The sequence below is a fragment of the Plectrocnemia conspersa genome, unplaced genomic scaffold (genome assembly GCF_051122295.1).
Source record: "Plectrocnemia conspersa isolate PC_06_02 unplaced genomic scaffold, ASM5112229v1 ptg000010l, whole genome shotgun sequence".
NCBI classification, from domain to species: domain Eukaryota; kingdom Metazoa; phylum Arthropoda; class Insecta; order Trichoptera; family Polycentropodidae; genus Plectrocnemia; species Plectrocnemia conspersa.
This window is the reverse complement of record NW_028277174.1, coordinates 2524781-2545470: the sequence shown is the minus strand read 5'-3', so window position 1 is coordinate 2545470 and position 20690 is coordinate 2524781. Positions and strand designations below refer to the sequence as shown.

The window sequence follows — 20690 nt, the reverse complement described above, 5'->3', positions numbered from 1 at the left end:
AAGGGATCAAATTAAGATCAGATTTTCCTCAGACAAACTAAACAAGAAATTTGCTTACGACTCTACAATAATAGCGTCAAATACTGACTCAAAAATAGCATCGAAGAGACTGCAAGATCATTTATCAGAAATCTAAATTCAATCCTCTGAATGGCATATCAGTGTTAATAACACTAAATCAAGCCATGTTACATTTACGCTAAACAAAGATACTTGTTCTCTGATATTCCTTAACGGGAAATGAATACCACAAAAGTACTACCAACTAACATATATTAAAGTAATAAAATAATATAGAAATAATTTAACTAAGTTAAACATATTATAATTTTATGATAATTATTTAGAGGAAGTCTATAACGGTAGACTTTCAACATGTTATTTTATTTTTTCCTTTTCCAAGTGCCTAGTTTATGGAAGAATAAATTTATTTTAAGGATTGTTTATTGTTAAAATAGACAAATTGTATTTCAATAAAAATAAAATAAATATTAAACTCATACTTATGTCTATTTATTAAATAAAATATTAAGGTCACGTGATATTGTATAAGAATATAAAAAAATAAAAAATCCCGATATCGCGTGTCGTTCTCGCCTCACTTTTTTCTTCTCTCTTATCAATGCGTCATTTTCTTGTTGTAAATGATCAATAAAGAGAAGAAGAAGAGAGTGAGACGTGACGTATCCATATCAACCCAACCTACCCCGATATCACACCACATCCGACTTATCGGGATTAAAAGTGTTGTAAAAACGCTTTTTCGTTTTATGACTGTTAATGCTTTCGGCGGTGGAAAAGTCAACGTACTACACTCGATACTCAACGCGTGGGTTTTGTATTTAAATTTTTAATTATCTACTTTTAATAGCTCTTAAGCGTCGATTTCGTCGGTTAAATTGATTGCTGCTTAAGTATTTAACTCATCTATTGAATTTATATTAAAAACGTGATGATAAATTGATTGCTTCTTAAGTATTAAGCTGTCACCTGAATCCTATAAGATCAACTTTACCTTCGATACGATTTAGAAATTTCGTACCGCAGAAATACCAATATATATAAATTATGCGATAAAATTGGCATTTAAAAATATGTTACTTAAAATTGTGTTATTATAAAAATAACGCGTGAATTTTTTTTAATAGTATGTTAGCTAAAAACATAATTTAACAACATTTTATGATTTAATTTGCAAGTTGAACTGTGCTATTGGGTTATTAAATGTATGAAAATATTTTTTTGCTATCGACTATTTGCAGTTTTATATTTTAATTAATAATAAAAGTTTTGTCCACAAAGATTATATTAAAACAATATATAATCAAGTATAATTTCACCCAAATAATGTATGTATCAGGCGCGTACGATGTGATACATTCCCTTTCGCTCGCTCGCGTGTTAAGTAACGAGAGTGAGTGAGAGATAATGGGGCGTGAGTTACATGCGTTCCGCACGCCCATTTTCGTCACTAACACGCGAGCGAGCGAAAGGGAATGTATCTCACCATACACGCCTGGTGTGTACATGTCATTTTTAATTATATATACAATTGTTTATATAATATATATTAAATAATATTAGATAAATATGTACTACTATTCATAATATCAAAAAAATGTATAAAATATTTTTTATTCCACAATGTTTAACAACGCGTTTATTGTTTAATAGTTAAAACCATTTAGTTTTAATATAACCATATATTATTAAATTATAATTACTAGCCATTTAACTGTTAAGCGCAGAATTGAAATTTATAATGAAACTAATTGCCTTTAGTATTTGTGATATACAGAACCAGCTTATTCGTCACGCCGACGTTATACAACAACAGCGACGTGGTAGCACGATAGATACATGATTAATACCCGAATGTTTTGTGTTCGAATCCTATAATACATGTGCCTTAGTGATTTTCTTAAAATTTCCAAAGTATCTAAAAAATTGAAACTAGTGTTTTTATATAAATCTATAAAATTATCTATATTTTTAAATCTTTCACTAGGTCAAGTTGCTTTTGGTTAATTCGCTTTGGTTAGGTTTGGGTTTCAATAGAAAATAAATATTTCGCAATAGTCAAATGGAGTTTCATGACAATACACATTCACTGTAACATATATGTATATTGTTATTTAATTGCATTATTTATATTAATAATGTTATTGTGATTATTATTATTCGTTCCTATCTTTAACACCAGTGAAATATAACATTACTAGTAATACATATTAACTTTAATATATATATTTAATAAGCATCATGTATCTGTAGCAAAATGCATAGTTTACTATTTTATGATACAGTATGTACATATAGCAATTATGTATGCTTAATATATCAAAAATAAGTATATTACTTAAAAATTCAAAAAATAAGCAACTCTCGTAAACCCGCAGAATGATAAATCTTCATTATATATGACACTATCATTCCATCATTTTTTAATGTAAATGATTTACGAGTACCATATAAAGAACGTTAAAAATAATACAAAAGCTTCTCTCCTTAAAATAGGCATTTAGGCGTATTTTTTTCCGAGAAATTAACAAATATAAACCTTCTTTACGATATAATTATTTATATTTACTTCAATAGATTTATTTATTTTTCAAAGCCGTAATTAATGAGGCTTTTTAAAGACATATTTATTGTATAGCGTGAATGGAATTCAGCCGTCGGAAGATGGAATTCTTCAACCGTCTGTCTCATCTCGAAAGACTGAACTCTTGCATGAAGCGTTCTGCTTAACAAGGACATAAATTATTAAGAAGATGTCTTTGTTTTTTGTGCGCTATCCTCATCTCTGTGTGACCACCAGCGGACGTTTTAATGACGTCTGTGGATGGTAAGTGACGCGTGGCCAAAGACGATGGGCACTTTGACACAGTGCAATTAGCCGCGAGTCAAAAAGTGCTGGGGGCGTGTGTGAATTTATTGGGTTAGAAAAAAGTGACGGTCCATTAACGTCGGGTTAAAAAAGCGAGTAGTGTTTAGTACTTGATATGATTTTCTTAAATTTCTAAACAAATAAGAAACGCTGCAAAAATATTTTTGCAAAATAGATAACTCAGCTTGCAAATCCTTATTGAAAATATCAAAATCATTAAAAATTTAATAATAACATTACACCATTAAACATCAGAAATAAAATAGCATAAGCTAATCAATAAAAATATGATATAATAGAAAATGCGTTTTTCACGTTCTATATGTTGACACAAAATTACACACATTAGAAAACGAATAAAAAAGACGCACGAGTGATTCTGAAAATTATTTACTGTAAAGTACGCTCGGGATAAGGATTCCGGTTTGTTAATGTGTGCGTGAACCGTGTGGCTCAAAACAATTTCGCTCAGAATATTTAATTTTTTTATTTTAAAAGAAAATATATGTTTATTTAACATACATACATCTGAGCTAAGTTGGAAATTTCAACGGACAATTAAAAATATATTATATAATCGAAAAAACCAGACATTGATGTCATTAATTAAATATTTGCAAAATTCAAAATCTTTCACTAGTCAAAAAAATAATTAAGTCTTAAGCTATTTATTCTTCAAAAGCAAAAAGATATAAAATGGGGAAAGAAATTATTCGCAGATTGTTCAATGGTTCGACGACTCTATTAAATCATTAGAGTTCATTAAAAAATTATCATTGGGGCAACGATAAGAATAATAACTTTTTTAAGCCTTACAGAGAATAGTGTAAAAAAAAAACCACCAACGCACTGATTAATGGAAAAATAATTAAAATATTTTAATCCACGGGTAAGAGAACGAATAACTTACAGTGTATATTTGAAGCCTTGAAATCAATTAACCCAGATATGCCCAAGAAATTTTGTTCTCTTAAAATTTCATTTATAAATAAAAAACAGTGGCACGAGTTTAGTGACCTACCATGGGACAGTGGGCATACCTGGGTTAAGCCAATATCAACACAAAATTATTTAAAATAAATCACTAGAGAAGATCAAACTTTTGTGCCACACTGCACTTTAATGAGGAATACCAGCGTTGATGAATCAGCGACTGTCCTTAAAAGAAAAAGCGAGACAACGAAGTACACGCTACATCGCTTCTCCTTCTCATATACATGTACACGCACACAATAACAAACCGGCATCCTTATCCCGAGCGTACTCAATTTAAATATTTTTTGTAAATTAGACTGCTTTAAAAACGTAATTAAAAATGAAAATTAGTAACATTTAAATATACCGTCATACAATAATTTATGTTTACTTCAGATATTTCACAGTCAACCATTAAAATCATAATTTATGTCACACACTTTCAATCCTTTTCTTCGTTAATTCGCAACATCGAGGATTACTCAGATCCGACAAGATATATTATCCCTGCTCTCAATGAGCAATTATAAATTATGCACATATTTACATGCAAATGCATGCATGTGTAAGTAACATATTTATAATACTTCTTAACATACCTGTCTGTCCTCGCCTTTGCATGATTTAACCCGGCGTTCCTTCGAATCGATCGAATCGAATCGGGTTACACAATGGCCGTATTTATGGCCCCGTAAAATTAACGGGCGAGGGCAGCGTCACTTAAACGGTAAAGTCGGAAATAGCCACAGGCGAAGGAAACAAACGGTAGCGCATATTTAAACCTTGAATAGAGGGAGCTTCTGCTATGTAAATCGTTGGCAAAAAAAGCTTTGGGTTCGGCGCCTGTAACACCTGGCAGTCGTTGAAATCTCCGGGCAATTAGTCCGGAGTCCGGAGCGATGTCCGGGTAATTTGTGACCGGTTTATCGACGCTTCGTTAACACGGACCAACTAATTGCTCGGACGATATTAATCGAGCGTCGATCATTATTTATTAACGTGTGATGAGTTGTGACCTCAAAATGAAATATAGAATTTAACCTGTTAGTTACCAGAAAGTTGTTTTACTGTGGATATTTTATAGTGAAATTTATCGACGATATATAAGTTATACTGATAATAAACTTTAATATAACAATATACCATGTGAGTGGTACAGATAATAAACTTTAATATAACAATATACCATGAGCCATATAATTACATTTTTTTTTTCAGATTAAATTAAGACCATCGTGAAAACAAATTTTTAATTCATAAAACAAAAAAAATGTATATATACATATTTACATAACTAGAGCAATACTTAAAAATAATAACCAGAACAAAAATCATAAAATATCAAAATTAAATGATACGAACTGAACCAGCTCCTCAAAGCTAATAGGTCAATGTGTAATATTTTATAATGAAATGAGATAGTTATTAAATTATTGATCTTAAGAGTTAATAATTGTACAGTACATATGTATATAACAAAAAACCCGACAGAAGCAATAGTAATATTTATAATCCATAATTTTGAGCGTCCCGTACCCGCTTACGCACTATCCGGGGTACCTCATGTCATTGAGGATTTTAATAATAATGCATAAAATATAATACATTAGTAAATAAAATAGGTTATTTACGTCAGTAGTATTTTTTTTATGAATTCTAAAAACATTTTTAATGCGTGTTTTAAAAAAGTCGATTCAATTTTAGTACAATGCAATACATTTTAAAAGTTTTGTAATAAATTGTGCTTTCATGATTTAAGTGGACTAACTGACTCAAACCTGTCAGTTTTTCGTAAATAAGTTACAGAATTCGTTTGGTAGAACTCATAGGTATGGCGCCTTTAATGTAACATATTGTTATGTATGTTCCATTAATGAATTTAAGATTTATTTTGAATCAACATAACCTGACCGTGGCTCAAATCTGTTATCTGTGGCGGAGAGAAAGGTTTCTCAGAACTATATATTTATATATTTATACTAGAAGCAGTACTTGTTCCGGAAAGCGATTTTTTGTTTTATGAGCACCAAAGACTTCACTTCTAGGGATTTAAAATCACAAATAATACAATTGTCTTCTAGGTCATTGGCAACAATTATATTATTTCTGAAAGCAGTATTTATTTTGTTCCGAAAAATAATTGATATGTTTTTCTGGTGAAGAGAAGAGGTTTTTAAAATACTATGAAATTGGATGATTTGTTAAATTTATATAGACAAGTAACCAAAGAAAAAGTCTTTGCATTGAAGTGCTTTTTACTTGGTTCTTGGTTTTCAGAGAAGAGTTTGTTAGACTGCAATTTTTTTATCAAATGGAAAACTTGATATATAAGCAATTAAATCAATAAATTATAGCAGAAGATTAAATATACATTTTTAAAAATTTATTGCTGTTTTTGGAATATATGTTTCTATTTAACAAACGATTATTGTGATTTATTTATTTGTTTTTGCTTTTTTTTTTCATAAAATAATACTGTTTTTAGTTTTAAAAAATCGAATTTAGGTCGCAATAGTAACAAGCCATTTTAAATTAAATTAATTTATAGGTTTGGTAAATTTTAATTTATAACAGCTAAATTCATACGCTGCTGAAAGATCAGAATTAAAGTTTTAATAATAATTATTAATAAATCCCATTAAAAAATCTAATAAGATATAAATTATTTTACATTTGTAATAAAAAAATGTAGAAAAATATTCATAATAAAATTTATCTTAGTCTGGTCTTTAACATAAAATAAGAGAGCAATAAAAAATATTGTAGAAGAATATAACAGATAAAAATTTAGACATCACCAAACCCAGAAGAGACCTAGTTAATACAAATCAGGAAAAGGTGGAAATATTAGTTAGCGCATTATTTCGTCATATGTGCTTACAGAAAGTCACAATAACGCAAATTTTAGCAGGTCAAAAAAAAAATTTATTAATTAAATTTTAAAGGAAAGCAATCATATATAATTACTCATATATTAAAAATATACCTATATTTAGCAAGAAACTGGAAAGCCTTAAATATATTAAAATATCTATTTAAAATTAATATTGTTACAAACTTTTTAAATTTAATTTAAAATTGATTGCTAAAAATAATATATTTATTAACTTTAATATATTAAAAACGATTGAGCTTCCCTGGAGTCAAAAGATCAACGAGATAAAAATCGCAAGGGCCCTTCCTTTGGATTTACGACTGCACTCGCTGCACACACATAGGAATATGCACATTTTTTGTGACAAATCAATTTCGAGCCGGCGTTTCAGGGGAGGTCAAGCGTCGGGTCGCTTTGCTTTTCGTCCGCTCTCGCGCCGCCGCGCCGTTTCGCAGCCAGCTCTCCCCAAACGCGGGGGCGGCCGATTGTTTTTATTTTTATTTTCATTTATTTCCTACACAGCATCCTCCGAATGGAGAGTCACCGACGGGCGCCTATATTTAGCAATTGTGTACTCGCGAGAGGACATTAGTCTTCCTGTGTGAGTTCAATTCTAATTTGAGTTCCGATATACACGCAAACGGACGCTTTAACTCGGCGACGGTCTTCTCTTACTTCTTATTTACAGAAATACGCGTGTAATGCACGTGTTTCAAATTTTTGTATATACTTCTAACAATATCTTTTCCTATGAATTTTCTATTGCTTGGATATTTTTAGTCAGACTATCGTAAATTATGTTTTAGCTTGCTTTGAAACTAGCAATACAATAAGGTTTTTTCACAATATACATATTCTACTTACATTAAAATATTTAAAAAAATTAGAAAAACATAATATAGTAGGATATATGATGATTTTGAAGGTGACACGCTACTGTACTGTAATGGCTTAAAACCATTGCAATTTTAAAAATAATATTAATTTGAATCTGATTAATTCAAAGCTGCAATAAAAACAGGTAGTGAGAAGGACAGAGATTTTTATTTATCACTATGAAGACAGTTTTTTATAATATGAGTTTTATGACCGACTCTAGGAACACTTTACACTAACTTTCTTGCACATTTTCTGGTCAAAAAAAATAATTAAATGCAAGGATGATTATATAAATAAATTCTGAGCCAGGTTTAGTTCATTAAAAATATAAGGATTGATATTAAAAAATTGAATAACTTAAAATTACGTGTTAATAGAATATGTTACAACAATGTAAACACAATCAACAACCATTAAAAAAGTAGTGAGAAACCGCTCTAAAAGATTTAAGATGTTTTACATATACATTTATTAATTATTAACTATTAACACGGTTTATATTCAATCCTAGATCGAAATTATTTAAATTTTATATTTAACATGACACGCGTTGATATTATGCGTTACTACGGTGTAAACACAATTAAAAACTATTAAATAGGCAATAAGATACCGGATTAAAATTGGTGACATATTTTATTAATTAATATCTATAAACACAGCTTTTTTGTCGATAAATATGCACGACCTAGCTTGATTTAATTTTAATTATTTATGTGCAACGTGACACATGTTGATCTAATGCGTTTCAACAATGTAAACACAACCAGCAACCATAAATTAAGTAGTAAGACACAATACTTAAATTAGTAATAAATATTTCATTAAATATTAACTATTAACTATTAATCACTATGCACGACCTAGCTCGATTTTACTTAAATTTTTTATCACAATATTCCACTTTAAAAATGAACAAATTTATTTACCTTATCTCTAATGATCTCTTATGGAAATAATTACTAATTTGGATCTACTAGAAACGATAGAAATTAAAAAAAGACAAAGGCCCATATGGGATTTAAACCCTTGCCTATCAGGTCTTAGTCACAAATTTATACTAATGATCTATCGTGTTAGATAATATATATATATATATATATATATATATATATATATATATAAATATATACATATATATATATATATATATATATATATATATATATATATATATATATATATATATATATATATATATATATATATATATATATATATATATATATATATATATATATATATATATATATATATATATATATATATATATATATATATATATATATATATATATATATATATATATATATATATATATGATATGACACCGATTTAATTTTTATTTCTATCAAATAAATAACAAATTTAAATGATCCATCGAAATATATATATATATATATATATATATATATATATATATATATATATATATATATATATATATATAAATATATATATATATATATATATATATATATATAAATATATATATATATATATATATATATATATATATATATATATATATATATAAATATATATATATATATAAATATATATATATATATATATATATATATATATATATATAAATATATATATATATATATATATATAAATATATATATATATATATATATATATATATATATATATATATATATATATATATGTATATATTTATATATATATATATATATATATATATATATATATATATATATATATATATATATATATATATATATATATATATATATATATATAAATATATATATATAGATATATATATATATATATATATATATATATATATATATTATATATATAAATATATATATATATATATATATATATATAAATATATATATATATATATATATATATATATATATATATATATATATATATATATATATATATATATATATATATATATATATATATATGGTTAATATTTCTAGGAGTCGGATTACTCCGCGTACTTTTTTGATTCCGTGTGGAATCATGGTCCCTACGTTTCGGCCAGATTCGCCCGGCCATCCTCAGGGGAAAATTGAGAATATGAACATCCGGTGTGGGCAAAGCCCAGCATGTGGTTGTTCAGATCTGATATATATATATATATATATATATATGAACAACCACATGCTGGGCTTTGCCCACACCGGATGTTCATATTCTCAATTTTCCCCTGAGGATGGCCGGGCGAATCTGGCCGAAACGTAGGGACCATGATTCCACACGGAATCAAAAAAGTACGCGGAGTAATCCGACTCCTAGAAATATTAACCAAATATTTCTCCGCGAAAACGCATTCAACCACATATATATATATATATATATATATATATATATATATATATATATATATATATATATATATATATATATATATATATATATATATTTATATATATATATATATATATATATATATATATATATATATATATATATATATATATATATATATATATATATATATATATATATATATATATATATATATATATATATATATATATATATATATATATATATATATATATATATATATATATATATATATATATATATATATATATATATATATATATATATATATATATATATATATATATATATATATATATATATATATATATATATATATATATATATATATATATATATATATATATATATATATATATATATATATATATATATATATATATATATATATATATATATATATATATATATATATATATATATATATATATATATATATATATATATATATATATATATATATATATATATATATATATATATATGATATGACACCGATTTAATTTTTATTTCTATCAAATAAATAACAAATTTAAATGATCCATCGAAATAAATAATATTTTTTCTCTAATTCCTAAATAAAAGTTGCAATGGAAACCTATTATTTTATTTTTAAATAGTAATTTGTTATATAGTGGTTTAATAAATTGTATACAAAAATATACTATATTTTTATCTTTTTACTTTTTGCATAAGAAAATAATTTAGATTGTCGATATCTCAAACCATCATGTTTTGGTTGAAAAAAGTTAATTATAATACGTTTATATTAGATATTTTTAGCAGTAACTTAATTGCATATGTATTAAATAACGCCTCTTTCTTTAATTCGCGTTTTTTTTACCGCACGGTTTATTTAATTATTTCTTTAACGCAATGTATAATATAAAACATCATATATTGTACATCATATTAATTAAACATATAGTGAAGATGTCAGATTTAAGTATAAGTATCATAATTTAGGCTTGATGATGCATTTTCGATTGGACAATGGTCCATTATATGCGCGGCCCTGCAATTTAAAATGGCCCTCGGCATATCGAGCAATTAATTACTATAATACGTAATTGGTAAACGCAACGTATAATTTAACCGACGGGTTAATTAAATAAGGAAACTCTCACGGTTAAATCATATGCGGCGGATTTCAAAATTAATTTTTAATTACAACTAAGTTCATTGTATGAAATTTTAATTATTGTACTGATAGTGACGCCTACAAAAAAAATCCTAATTTCAAGCTATCGTTTAAATAACAAGTTGTCGATAAAAGTTCTTCACGTGAAAGTTATTAAGTCACACAAGCTTCTCGAATTTAACGATCCGATGAAAACACTATTAAGCTCTCAGTGGTCAGTATATAAAAATATATTCGCACACGAGAAAATATCTCCTTTCAATTTAACGCCAATTGAAAAAGGTTTCAAATTTACTTGTACCAAGAAAGAAGCTTACAAAGCTAAGTATTATTATTGAGAATAATATATACATATATTATAAACGAATAGTAAGATTTTATTAATTAATCTCACCTTTGTATTTTTTTACATATACATATTATAAATATGAAATTGAGGTTTAATTTATAATTATTTGCAATTCATAAAATTTGTTATAATTTAAAGTGTACTCTAAAGACCACTTGAACAAACTCGTTTCAAAAGCAGATTTATATACAGTATATTCACACAACAATGAAAGAGAAAGAAACAGAGAATTTGAACACATCTCGGGAGTGCTCAAGAAGCGATGCAATTTGCTCGCAAACATTCTCATCTGCAATTCGCCACAGAGGTGTCTCGAACCAGCATTTTAAAATACGTGAAATTTGTTCACAAGGAAGATAGACGCTGTAGAGTCACAGCAGCAGAGAAGAGCCAAATCAGCGAATTGTTCTGAGAGCATCGTGACATATCTCAGCTGCTCTACTAAATCACAGCCGACAATAATGCAACTCGACACGCCAGCGAATACTCTCCGACTTTCAAGACCTGTCATTTCAACTCTATCGCCTAATAGCGGCATCTACTTCTCTATATATATGTATGCTTATAAAATAACCAATCACCATCTTTCCTAGTGGCTATTTGACTGCAACGTCACGCCCCTTCGACCTCAAAATGCAAAAATATCTTACACGTATATATATTAAAATGGTTGTGATTTCAAAATTAGTAACCCAAGTTCATATGCAAGTATTTGCATAGCTCAATGTGTGGACGCGTCTTTACACACGATTCAAGATTTGAATTGCCAATTAATTACACAACCCAGGGCCGATTTCCGAAATATTCAGCGCAGGTCGTTTTGAATCGCAGGGCCGCGCACATAATGGACCCATTGTTTAATCGAAAGTGCAGATACCGGAGAGCGAGAGAGTAGCTGTTCCTCTACATCCATCATCCTACATAGGTGGGTACGACGTCGAGTGGTTCTCGACACCCGAAACTCTGCCGGGAGAGACAGAGGCACAAAGGATTTCGATTCGCCCGGGGAATGGGCGGCCCTCTCGAATTTCACCTTGCCCCGGGGCAAAAGGGCTCTTTGCAAGGCTGAAAGGCGTTTCGGCGCTTCCTCAAAATCGGTATTCATGACGACGGACTGCCCGAGTCACGTGGACGATAAATATTCACGCGTGTCTTTGGGATTGTAAAAAGCAAAAAAAAAAACATAGAAAGACACCCGCCTAAGCTAGATTCCGTGTGAGAAAAATGGGGCGAAACTGGCGGCTTTTGTGGCGTTTTTGAGATAGGGTCGACAATTTTAGAGCAGCGATTTATATTGCGATCTAGAAAATACGTTTAAAGGAAAGTTCTAAGATCATAAGGTTTTTGTTTTAGTACACATAAAAAAGTATTTACTTAACAGTTAAGATTCCAAAATGTGAGCTTATTTTCCAAGACCACTTCGCTCATATCAATTTATACCAAAATACATTAAAACTTTCTAACCATAATTTACTACCGTGAAATTAATATTTAAAATTTAAAAATAAAAGTTTAACAATTCAAAGGAGTGAGTCTGAAGTCTAACTAGACGTCAATTTATTTTATCAGCATATATAAATTATCATATATATATGCCACTATCAGGCGGTAGATTTAAAGTGCCAGGTCTTGGATGTTTGAAAGTCTTCACTGGAGTGTCGAGTCGTATTATTGTTGGTTGTGATTTTGTGGAGCAGCCTGGATCTGTTGTAGTTGAGGATGTTTGCGAGCTAATGGCATCGCTTTATGGACAGCCACAAAAAACGTGTTCACACGATCCATTTGACCTTCCCTGCGATTGGTAACCAAATGATACGATAACAATAGTATCATGCTTAGTCTTAGTCTAGGCAGCGCGCGTCCTTTCCAAACAAAGAGTGTTTTTTGGTGGTATTTATGCGTAATTAACGACTCGGAATGAATGTGCTATTAAGTGGTCTTTGATTTTTTTTAAGTTATTTACGCAATTGTTTTGTCACGAGATATCTTTTCCCATAATTTTGAAAATACTGTGTGTGAATTATTTTCGAGACCTATTCTAATTAGTTCAAACTGATCCATTGAACTATACAGATGGTTGAAATCCCCCACACCATCCCAAGCTATAGTGTGAGTGAGTAAACATGCTCAACGGTCGGGAGCATTCTCGCAGGTATAGCGCGAGGAACTTACTAAACACAATCCTGCATGACAAACATATTTTATATGCTGTTCGAATTTAACAACAACTTATATAATTCGATTTCATTTTATAGCTGCTTATTTTTGTGTTTTTAATTTTTTTGGTAAAATACTATTAACGTGGAAAAATTACCGCAATACAAAATAGCAATATATAATAAATTAACTGAGATTTTCCACATTTATTTTTAAGGAAAATATTTAATTAAAGACAAATAAAAATAATAATCAAATCATAATTAATTAAAAATTGTTAAATGTAATGTGAGAATCATTTTATTGAATTTTATAAATTCAAACAATATAGAGTAAAAAAATTTAATCTATAAATATATAAATTAATTTATGTGATTATTAATTTAATAGTAGTATATATCATCCTCGAATAATAATAATACTTAACTATGATATATAAAAAAAATGAAATAAATAAATAATTATCGTAAGTATCATAGAATAATACAATTGATTGACCGATAGAATATTTTAGATTTTTGTACAGTTTACTTAATACAAATTATTATAATATTAAAGATCAGCAGTCCTATCAGACTGTAATTAAAATACATTTTAGCTTTGTATTTATTAATAATGGTCTAAATCACATTTTTTAAGGTTATATTATATCGAGAAATTTAATAAACACATTTCATTTCAATATTGCATGTTTTATAATTGACAATTATTCCTTTTTGTAAGCATAATTGGACAAAATATAAAGCTTTGTTTTCTGTTCGTTAAAAAGTATATTTCTATGGACAACAATTTAAATCATTAAATTTTATACCCAATTAAACAATTCTACAATTTATAAATGTATATAGGAACAGGACATTGTTAAGCCTTATAGAACTTTGTAGAAGCTTGTTCAAAAATGTACCTTATCGATTAGAACGCGTAAGAGTTATTAATTTAAAATACAAATAGTTTTAAGAAAAATATACGTATGTAATATTATACAAATTTAATTTTTTTTCATTGAAACATGACAAGACTAATGCGTTACAACGAAGTAAATCAACACCTGCAAGTTGTGAGACACCAGCCTCAATTAAATGACACATATTTTAAGAAATAATATACAAACTATTAATAATGCTAGCACTATTCGTGAGAATAAGAAAATCTAGGAAAATATAATCCGCAATGTTTGATCAAAAATATAATTATATTTTAAAACTAACATAGGTTTCTCAGACACAATAATAAATAAAAGCTTTTTTATTATTTAATGAATATTTGGCGTATGTAATTCCTACATGTCTGTTATATTGGAAGGCATTTTTATTTTTATTTTATTTTACTAAAAAAAAATTAGTCGAACGTGTGCAGCGATTTCAGAAGATTTGAATGTGAAAATTATATAAGAAACAAAGCCAGTTTTAAAGTTTTAAAATGCTCTCACAAAAAAAACACTTCAGACAAAAATTAAATTTGTATTGTGGCTATATCTGGTCAGTACTATTATATAGATTTAAGAGCTAGACTTTACTAATTGATACTAATATAATCAGTGAACGCACCGGAAAAGCGTTCCGGTATTTATTTGGCGGATTTTCCAGTTTTTTAAGAATAATAAGTACCTGATAAGTATCTTCTAGTTTGCGGAATAATTCTCAATCATGATAATAGAGATAAAGATGAAAAATGTAATTATGATGGCTTAAAAGTAAAAAGTATATCTCAAGAATTTTTATTGTGACTAGGATTGGTATGTGACGCTCTTCAATAATTATCAGAGTTAGGTTTGGATTTACAGTACTGCAAAATGGACCTGTACAATACAAATAAGAAAATAAAAATATTGGTACATGTGTTTAAAAAAAAAAATAGTACTTTGGGCGCTATTGAAAATGCGCTGTTTTTGTTCTACTTCAGAAAAAAAACATCAAAATCGGATCCTTCTATTGACTCGAGTACATTTTATACAAACTTTAAAAAGTAATTCGAAAAAATATTGCTTGATAGCAAAGATCATGAGTTCGTGTTCTTGATCAAAAAAACTGGCATTAAGCTGTTAATACTGTAAATTAGGAAAAAATAAGTCACCAGAAAAATAAAAAATGTATTATAAGTGGATCCTAAAATAAAAATGATGAATTATTCTTTACGTTGCAAATGTATTCAAAAACATATTTCCTTTCAAAACTCTCACATTTTTTCATTACACTTCAAGCATAAATATTTAAAACACGTTTTTAATGACACTTAAGATTTTTTAAATGCAAATTACGTCCACCCGCATCCGAGTACATTTTGGCACTTTGCCTAATCCTTGTATCCCGCTGGCCGCAAAACTGCCACACTCTTCTTTACGACCGCATAGCTGTAACGTTCTGCGGGTGTCATTTCACCTGCGGTCATTATATTTTGACCGATCGATTTGTCAAAAAGCGGATTTTGTGTGCATAATACGATATGGGCAAACATGGCGGTCCGGCGTCCGCAAATATTATGTTTGCTTAGGCATTATGTAAGAAAATTTGTGACAGTCGAATATCAAAACAAACAGGCTTCGGACCCCACTTTTGATTTTTTTTTCACATGTGAAAATGGTGAACGTGCTCAATGGCCTCGGCAAATATGTTTACTTTGTTATAAAAATATTGTTAAATAGATTAATAATGGAAATGAAAAGGTCTCTCTATTTTATTTAACTGTTATAGTTATGCACTAAGTATCACTTAATAGACAATTTAATATTAATTTTAATTAGACGATTATATACAAACGGTGTTTTATGATATTTTTTTATTTAATTAAACTTTCACGATAATTTAAGATTAATAATATCGTTGAAAGCGACTTTTTAGCGTAGTGAATGATGGTTCTAAAGCCTTAGAGATTAAGTAGACAAAGCAAAAACACAGGGATGGATAATATTCGTACTCTTATGAGGTGAATATTTATCAAAAAAAGTTATAATATTCTTCTTTCCTGTTTGGGGTTTGCTGATTGATCAAACCAGAAAATTCATAGAGTGAACATTTGTCGTGCAGAAAAATATGTAGCTTTATTCATAATATAAATTATTAGAAAGGATATAAAAAAAAAAAAAAAAATATATATATATATATATATATATATATATATATATATATATATATATATATATATATATATCGTCTGAATATCTATGATTTAAAAATATTTTTGTTTCAAAAATCTTAAAAAAATCATACTAAAAAGCGCACTGACTCTTACATTTTTTTACCTATTTAGTTTTTAGCGAGAGCAATTCAACTCCTGATAAAAATATCTACAAGCAAAAATTTATTGATTTGGGAGAGTTTGCTTACTTTCTTATCGGACATTAATTTTATTTAAAAAAAATCCACCGTGGATTGCTCATGTTGAGATTTGGCAGTGGACCATCGTCACTGATGGGAAGCAATTTTGCTCAAGTAAGGGTCGTTAATGAGCCGATAGGTAAGGGCTACACACGACTTGAGGAAGTGGGCGGGAGCACCAAGCCCCGTGGCAAAAAAATGTCCTTATAATATATTTAATATGTCATTTACCTATTATTAAAATATATAAATGTATACACATAACATAAGAAAAATATCACTGCTTTAAATGGTATTTTTTAAACCTATCTTTTCCAACAATCACCGTGTATCTGAGCGATTGAAAATCAACAAAAATCTTAGCAAAAGCTCGCTTTTCAAAGAGCATCTCTCATTTCCGTTTCCGCGGCATTAGATCCACTTCTACCAATGTCAACATTGCTTCTACCAATATCAACATCGCTCGGCTCCTCCGCGAAACAAAACGACCGCCACACGTTCGATAGTACTCTCAGTCTTATCGTTTACACTACACTTGCTTTAGCATTAGTCACGTAGAAAACATTCGTCGTCACATATTTACGGTGATAACGAAAGCTCTTGACGAGAGAGCTTTCAATTAGCGAAGCGATTGTCTAATCTGGAATGTCTGGCGATTGAATAAATTAAAGTACATAGTGTTTATGTGATATGTGTAGGTATGAGCTTCTTCGAAAACCGTTCATACATTGTATGCGAAACTATGCTTTAAATCTACTATTATATTTAAGTCGCGCGTGTTTAATGGCACGAATATGATTCGAACTACCATTGTTCGTTTAGCTAAACGAGATCGTTCATGTAAACAAAATTGTAATGGTTAGTGTACATCTTACAATGTAGCAAGGTGCCCAGTGACTTGAACTATTTGATCGATTTTTATATATCGTATACTTTTCATAGTGTGTTGCCAAGAATTTTCAGAAATAAAATCTATCGCTATGCCATCGTCTATAGAAATATAATATTTTTTTTAGAAATTGCATTATAATCAAACATTTATTATTTTGATGATTGGCACTTGCATTGGAATTTCTCTGGAGCCCATCCACCCAGAACTACTAATTTTAATTTATCGACCAATTATCTTGCTAATCATATGACAATCTATTAATGACATTTTAATATTAATATGCCGTGTTTGTTAATGATAATTCTCTTAGATCGAGAATTCATTGCATTAAGGCTCTGTCACTGTGTTCATCATATATTAATTATATATTTACTTGAAATCACATTTTATTTCTAGAATAAATTTTGTATAATTTGTTTTTTAAGTAGTGAACGAAGTGAAGTAGGAAGCTATATAGAAGCGGATTCTGTAACAGGCATTCTAGTAGTGTTTTATAAAATATTTTCTTGAAACTATGCTAAAAATATTTAGTTCTATGACACATCCAATTTTTCTTTAATAATCTAATACTACTATAATTACTTTTTTTCCATTAAATAATTTTAATTATGTGCTGATATCAACTGTATCATTAATGTAAGAGGATTTAAAATTATAAATTCTACTCTAAGAATGATGCAAAAAAAGTGTCATAGAAGACACGAATAACTAACAGAACGTCAAAATAAAACTCGTTTCTCATAACAAAGACGTGCTTTGTAGACCTCGTTTATGTGTAGACCAGTACATAGTTTTAAAAGTGATTCTAAGATCTTTAGTATTTGTTTTTGTTGTCAAAATGTTTCCACCGAGATTGTAGGAATATTCTAATGGTGAATGAGGTTGTGAAAATGACCCAATATTGCACATTCCGACTCTAATCTACACCAGGTTGAATGCATCTAATTAATTTAAAATCATCGACAAATAAAAAAAGACTTTTTATACTTTTTATATTTATATATGTATGTATGTAACTTTAATTAAAAATATGTTTTTTATTTACTTATTTTTGTATTAATAATCGCGGTCAAGAGCACAAATCGCGAGCTTAGCAGCTAAAAGCGTGGTGTTTTGAGTGCAAAGCGCTAAATTACGAGCGCAAAGTGCGAGAATATGAGCGCAATATGCGGATTGATAAGCGCAAAGCGCAAATTTATAAACGTAAAGTATGATTTATTTAAGGAACGTCTTGTTTAATTAAATTTAGGTTCATCTAATATGATATACATTAGGTATAATACATCGCGAAAGCTCGCGGTTCTAAAAAGTTTGAAAGCCACTGCCACAGTGCATTCAAAACTAGGCCTTATTTAAATATATATGAAATACACGATACGCACTGCATTTATTTACATATTTTTAAATGCTTACTTCATCTCTAAATTCCAATAAATCACATAACAAACATTACTAAAAAACAAACTCGTTTGAACAACACCCAAAAAGAGGCGTTTACAACCATCGATAAATTCCGGACATTATCGTATTTCATACATTACTATATCTAACCCTTATATGACCAGGATAAATACTATTTAAAGAACTAACTTGGCCAAGGTCGATTGTCACGGCGACCGACTCGTACTGCAGCCCTTCGTCCAGCGAAGGGCTCTGCCACCAATGGTTGTTATTCCCATCTATGGCGTACTCGATGGGGTGTCTTTTGTTTGGATCGGGGCTGTGGGCGTCGCACACCCCACACTGAGCAGCTCTTCCCCTGTAAAGAAAAAAATATTCGTTAACACTTCTAAGACCAAGAGTGATTATTTTTTAAAATCATATATTAATTTATTTGATTATTAATATATAATAACACAAAAGCTGGATTCAATCCAAAAATATCATAATATTGAAGCAAATGGAACGAAACAATATGGAACGACCTAACGTTTTTATGGATTTTTAAAAAATGGTTGTACGTCGGCTGATATGCTTTCAGTTTTGTTGTAAATTTTCTAGATCGTACTAAATCTAAATTAGTTTTTTTAGAAATAGCATAACAAAAAATATTGTAATCGAACGAAATAACACATTACTTTGGTGCCTGGCACTTGCATTGGAATTTCTCTGAAGCCCATCCACCCAGAATAATTTGGAGCACGTGAATTTTTTTATGAAATGTATGAACCATAATTATGTATTTAATATAAAAAATAATATTTTGTATTACACTTCTTGAACAAAAATAAATTTCATGGTCAAACTGTCAAGCTAGGTAAACATAAAACCAATTCAAGCAAAATAAATCGAAACATACCGGTTGATAGCACATCAATTAACATAGTTTTTCAACCTTAAATTAAAAAGTAAAATTTTTACGGTATACGTAGATAAATTAAAACACACACACAGTAATCAAAGAACTTCCCCAAAATATCATCCATTAACTTAAGAACATTTTTACCGGCTGTTTGTTATTTTTAAATTTATTCACGATTTGAAAAACCGCAATGATTCACAGATTAAGAAACCAGGAGAAAAATCTTACAATTCGGATAAATTATTGTCGTAATAGTTTATTATAAAATAATTGAAAAAAAATATTATTGCAGTTAAAAAATATTTAAGGAATAAAATTATGAACGATTAAATATGTATTTTTCATCCCTAATATTTTGTGTAAATTAAAAATGTTTGCAATGGTTACAAACAACTTATTTATAATTTAATAATATGTATGTTTAAATACTACTATATATTTTTGTATAAAAAATATCAGTTTATAATATAATATAATATAATTTGCACTCATTAAATTTTTCGGCGTCCTTTTTCTGCTTACAACTGTCACACACACACACACATTTATTTTTACCATTACACTTATAAACCACAC

The 20690-nt window shown here is 28.5% G+C and overlaps 1 protein-coding gene across 3 annotated transcripts in view; it reads right to left on the bottom strand.

Moving 5' to 3' along the window:
- Window positions 1–20690, bottom strand: part of wb (wing blister) — a 216169-nt gene that overhangs the window by 138460 nt on the left and 57019 nt on the right. For all 3 annotated transcript variants that reach the window (XM_088196249.1, XM_088196248.1, XM_088196250.1), the window contains one exon: window positions 19403–19571. In XM_088196249.1, coding sequence (XP_088052375.1) covers window positions 19403–19571 — 169 coding nt within the window. The remainder of the gene's footprint in view (window positions 1–19402; window positions 19572–20690) is intronic.